This window comes from Spermophilus citellus (genome assembly GCF_964194105.1).
Source record: "Spermophilus citellus genome assembly, chromosome: 4".
NCBI lineage: Eukaryota > Metazoa > Chordata > Mammalia > Rodentia > Sciuridae > Spermophilus > Spermophilus citellus.
This window is the reverse complement of record NC_138185.1, coordinates 95,015,193-95,021,250: the sequence shown is the minus strand read 5'-3', so window position 1 is coordinate 95,021,250 and position 6,058 is coordinate 95,015,193. Positions and strand designations below refer to the sequence as shown.

The 6,058-nt window shown below is 40.6% G+C and overlaps 1 protein-coding gene across 1 annotated transcript; it reads left to right on the top strand.

The window, feature by feature from the left end:
* Positions 1-3,878: 3,878 nt before the first annotated feature.
* On the top strand, positions 3,879-5,535 carry NDN (necdin, MAGE family member). The gene has a single exon (XM_081291833.1). The coding sequence runs from the start codon at positions 4,003-4,005 to the stop codon at positions 4,978-4,980; it is 978 nt and encodes a 325-aa protein (XP_081147959.1). The 5' UTR covers positions 3,879-4,002; the 3' UTR covers positions 4,981-5,535.
* The last annotated feature ends 523 nt before the right edge of the window (positions 5,536-6,058 follow it).

Sequence of the window (6,058 nt, the reverse complement as noted above, 5' to 3'; positions counted from 1 at the left end):
TTTAAGAATCATGAGGACAATATGTCTGTTCAAGAAACATCTTTTAAAAAGGAGAAGATAATTGACACCCTCTTGTAAAATGTATTCAAAGAAAGCAAAAGGTTTTAATCAGTCCAAGAAATGTGTGTGGGAGAAGAGGGGTGAGAGAAGTAGAGAAGGAAAGGATGAAGATTTTTAAAAAGGGAAATAAATCCAACTAAAGACAAATCTGAATGAAATGAAATAATTATCCTGGTGAACGGGGAAACCAAATAGTCCTGTTGTAGAGACTGTTACACATTTTTTACCCCCAACTGGGTTATTTTTCTCTCTTGAAATTGTAAAACCAACAAGAAGACTAAGCAGTAATTGAGCAGTGAATGATGCTTTATTCTTAGCCAAGTATAGAAGAAGCAGCAGGAAGGATTCACAGATCAGCCTCTTGACCCTTGGGAGTCAGGAGATTATTTACAGACAGTAAAAGAAATGAGGAGAAGGCATAGGATAATAAGGCGGGATGATATTCATGTCTTTTCAAAGAATGAGTGATTTTCTTTTTAAAAATATTTTTTTTAGTTGTAGATGGATACAATAAATTTATTTATTTATTTTTATGTGGTGCTGAGGATCAAACCCAATGCCTCCTCATATGTGTGAGGCAAATGCTCTGCCACTGAGCCACAATCCCAGCCCTGAATGAGTGATTTTCTATGAATATGGCTGCCACTTTTTTCCCCCTTGCATGGTTCTTTTATGTAGGAATTTCTCATGACAATTACAGACTGCCATGATATTGTGGTTTGCTATTTAGCCTGCAGGCGGGATTATAAAGAATTTAAAGATTAAAGGCTGTGTCTAAGGCTGCTATATTAGATTCAACTGGTTCTGGCTGGCTCACCTGAAGAGGACTTCAGATATCTGTCCTCAAAGATAAGCAAGATGAGGGCAGGGTAGAAATTTAGTTAAGTCACCTCTGCAGTACATTATTAGGATAGGATTATAAGGACTGGTGTTGGAAAGGTCCTTTAAAAGTTGACACATGCATACAAACCCGAACAGTGAAACAGCACAGGAAAACATTTCAAAATCAACTTATTGGAGGAAAAATAAAGCAAGAAATGAGAAACAGGATGAAGTTGAGCATCTGTTGTCCAAAAATCTGAAGTCCCAAATGTTCCAAAAGCCAAAACTTCTTGAGCACTCACATGACATCACAAGTGGGAAATCATCCATCTGAGTTCATGTGATGGATCACACTCAAAAGGCAGCTGTAGTAAAAATATCATATAAGGACCTTCATGTTTCTGTGGAACATTATGGAACATAAATAAATTTTACCTTTGGTCTTGGATCTCATCCCTAAATAACATTATGTATATGTACAAATATTCTAAAATTTGAAATCTGAAACATTTCTGGACTTACACATTTCAGATAAGGACTATTCACCCTGTATAATAAAATAAAGTGAGGTACTTAGAAATATCAAGTCAATGTTTTTCACATTTTCTTTTTCAAGGATCAATAATCAGACTCAAGATAGTTACTTAAGAAGTTATGCATCTGAGGAAATCCAAGAAAGGCTTACAAATCACATCAACTCAGACACAGCTGCTGATCAGTTTCAGGATCCAAGGTTTCAGATGCTCTAATGATGATCTCTTTTTCTTCACTCCTACAATCTGTAGGAGTGTAGTTTTGTTTTTGTTCACTGTAGATCTGTTTTTCCATATTGAAATAACAGGGCACACATATGTTACATCTCATATCTTTGGTCATCAAAAGACATATTGAGATATTATCTATGGGACCTATTAAAAAATCTTTGTAAAGATTTGTGTGCAGTCCCAACATGGGACTAACCAGTTACTGACAAAGAGAATCCTGTGAAGTTTCCACATATACATATGGAAGGAGGTAGCAGAAGTAATCAGAGGAAGGAGGGTCCTGGAAAAACAGATAAAAGGACATAATCATACAAGTTGTGCTAATAAATGTAACCATCTTTATCTTATTGAATCTTAATGGAAAAATTAAAATAAAATCAAACAGATTCAATGGAAGTGGAAAAATAAAAAAATCTATTAATATTAAAAAAATGAATCAAACTAACTTCATCAAAGGATGAATTACTAAAGAAAATGTGATATGTGTATCTATGGAATAGTATTCAACAATAAGAAAAACAGTATTCTATCATTTGGTACAGAATGGATGAGTCTAAGAACACCATCATGTTAAGTGAAAAAAGTCAAACATAAAAAAGACAAACACTTTGTGATCTCACTCATATGTAGAAACTGCATTGACTTCATAGAATTAGAAAGTAAAATAGTGATTATCAGAAAGTGGGAAGGGTAGTGAGGAGGGAAATAGCAAGAGATTGTTCATCAGCAATCTCTATTTTGTACATAATACAGCTAGTAGGAATATGCTCTAGTGTTCTATAGCATGATAGGAAGATTGTAGTTAATAATTTGTTGTATATTTAAAAATGGCTAGAAGAGAGTATTTTTAATAATTCTAACAGAAGAATGATAAATGTTTGAGGTGATTTGTGGATATGCTTAATTACTCTAATTTTATCATCACACTGGTATGGATATATCAAAATATACCATTCCCCATAAATGTGCACAATTATTATGTGTCAAGCAAAAATGATTTAACAAACATTCCAATGATGTTATGTTTATTAATTTAAAAAATTCAAATATCACATGTATTGATATGGGATTTTTCCTTAACTACTGAATGTGTCCTTGTTTTATAAACACTATGATTTGGTAGGGAGGGACTACAACAATTTTTATTGGTATTTCTCAACATTCCAATCTCAGACATCCTCTTCACAGTTCCCACATTTTCTTGAACAATCTCAACTGCTCTCTTTCCCCCCTCCCCCATTTGATTATTTCAATATGAAGATTTCTTTCTTTTCTCTCTTTTTTTTACTTTCTTATTGTTTTATTACCACATTAAACAATTCATGATTTACCTAATAAACAAGAATGATGCCTTTCTCACAGAAAGTAAACTAGACATACATGAAAAAGCATTTTATAGATAAAAGAGATGCACAGGTGTTTTACATTCCATTCCTAGGAGATTGACATTCCTAGATCACTAGGTTTTCCCATCATTGTGGATATTCTGTACAGGAATAAGCTTAAAGGGACAAGTGATAGAGGTGCTGCTGAGGGGTCGATGCCTCTGTGCATATTGGTCTGTCATAGTGCATACTTTTCTGTGCGGCATTCATGTATTCATTAGACATGTACTAAACCCCCATGTGTCAGGAAGCATCCTAGCTACCAGAGATCTCTATCCTCAAGAAGCTTATCTTCTACTGGTGTATTTTATTCTCTGCTTGTGTCCCTGATGTCCACTTTATCACCCCTGTCTGGACACATGAGGCATTCCATGTCAGGGATTGCCTGTGAGAGCTCATTTCATTCTGTCTTCACCTCTTTCCTTTCCCTCATTTATATGACCTTCCCACATTAGTTTGTTTTTTCTTTCTTTATTCGTTCTAATTAGTTTACTGGTTCATAGGAAACTCGAGTTTCTGCATGCACCTATACCTGTTTCTGGGACTCATGCCTAACTTGATTCTGGATGTACTCAGGTGAGCATTTCCTAAAAACTAGATTTCACTGAGAAACTTGAGCTACTATCTTTCTCTTAAACTTCCTCCTTCTCCAGTGGTCATCCATCTCCCCTTGCCTCCCCTCATGACTTTCTCAACCAAACGGGAAATTTAGGGTCAATATTACCACCCAGGTTCTACAGACCCTCCCGTTGGGTTCTCCTCTGTCCCCTCCCGCCCTGGCAGCCTGGCCGCGGCGCGCGGACGCGCAGGCGCAGTGTCCAGTACTGCCGCCGCCCCGCCCCGCCCTGCCTGCCGCTGCGGAAGGCGCTGCTCTCCGCAACGCGCACTTCCTCTCTTGGAGTCCGCGGAGGGAGAGCCGGCTCGAAGAGCTCCCGGAGACGGAGGCCCTGCCCTTGTCAGACGTTGCAGACATGTCGGAACAAAGTAAGGACCTGAGCGACCCCAACTTTGCAGCGGAGGCCCCCAACTCTGAGATGCACAGCAGCCCTGGGGTTCCGGTAGGGGTCCCTCCTCCCGCCTCTCCCCCCGCGACCCTCGCAGGGCCATCCAACCCTCCTGTAGGCCCGACGGCCTCTCCTCAGGCCGCGCTGCCGCCCCAGGCCCTGAGCGAAGAGGAGGACCCGAAGATCCTGCAACAGGCCGCAGAGGAGGGTCGCGTCTATCACCCCCCTGAACCTGCCCAGCCGCTCCCACCGCCGCCGGCCCCTGCTCAGCTAGTGCAGAAGGCTCACGAGCTCATGTGGTACGTGCTGGTCAAGGACCAGAAGAAAATGATCATCTGGTTTCCAGACATGGTGAAGGATGTCATCGGCAGCTACAAGAAATGGTGCAGAAGCATCCTCAGGCGCACCAGCCTCATCCTTGCCAGAGTTTTCGGGCTGCACCTGAGGCTGACCAGTCTCCACACGATGGAGTTTGCGCTGGTCAAAGCACTCAACCCCGAGGAGCTGGACAGGGTGGCGCTGAACAACCGCATGCCCATGACAGGCCTCCTGCTCATGATCCTGAGCCTCATCTATGTGAAAGGTCGTGGTGCCAGAGAGAGCGCCGTCTGGAACGTGCTGCGCATCCTGGGGCTGAGGCCCTGGAAGAAGCACTCCACCTTCGGGGATGTGAGAAAGCTTATCACTGAGGAGTTCGTCCATCAGAATTACCTGAAGTACCAGCGCGTTCCCTTCGTTGAGCCTCCTGAGTACGAGTTTTTCTGGGGCTCCCGAGCCAGCCGCGAAATCACCAAGATGCAAATCATGGAGTTCCTGGCCAGGGTCTTTAAGAAAGATCCCCAGGCCTGGCCTTCCAGATACAGAGAGGCTCTGGAGGAGGCCAGAGCTCTGCGGGAGGCTAATCCCAGTGCCCACTGCCCCCGCAGCAGTGTCTCTGAGGACTAGAAAGGTCTGGAGGCAGATTAATGGTTTCTGACCATCACCAGGGCTGTGGAAGGGTGGGGGTGAGTCAGTCATTAGAGTATTCAGGATTTACAGTGCAGTATTTCACGTGTAACTTTTAAGTTTTCAGTACAGTGCTTTTATACCTTTTAATGCAATGTTGTATTCATTTGGGTACTATTGAGTAGTGTTTAGAATTTATGCATGTTTGTTTATAAGTAAGCTCAGTTGGTGCTTTCGCTTTTGTGCTCTTTCTTGGATTTTTTTGTACCAGAAATGTGCTAAACTTATGAAATACATTGAAAAAAATTTCCATCTTATTCTTTTATATGGGACCGATGATGTGTGTTGGAGTGGACTGTACCTGGACATTTGGGAAGAACTCACCAGCAAAGCTGGCCTAACCAAGAGAAGTCAAGGGCCCTCTCTGTATGACCTTGCTGGGCACAGTGTGGAGTGAACTGATTTGAACTGAAACGGTCTCAATGTGGGCACTTGGCACACTTTATTAAACACATATACACCCCTACCATGAATAAACTTTAATGTAAACATTAAAGATTCTTGTGATACAATCATTTTTTGGAAAAGTGTAACTTGTCTTGTTAAGAAAGTAGTATGGGTGGGAATGAGGGAAAGAGTTTATTGTACAAAATGTACATATATAACAATTTCACCTTAAAGGAAGGGAAATTACTACTCATGGGTACACATACATGTGGGAAGTTTATAGTTTTATTTTTAAAAATATGACTCATGTTTGTTTTAAAAACTTTGACACATATGAAAGTTAAAATAATAACTGGCACTATGTAGGGTAATTTTCTACATTTTGGCAAAATTAACAGCTGACTTTTGTGGACACTTAAAAAGTGTGAGCTATTATACTTATGCTCTTTACAGGACTTTCACCTTTTATTCAGTCCTCACAAGAATAACCTTAATAGGTAGAAACATATTACACCAACACTGAAGAAAATGAAGGAACAAAGTATTGGCAATGAATTTTCCATAGATCATAAAGCTTATTCAAAGAAGGAGCTGGGATTTGAACCAAAATACAATAAATTTAGAGCCCAGA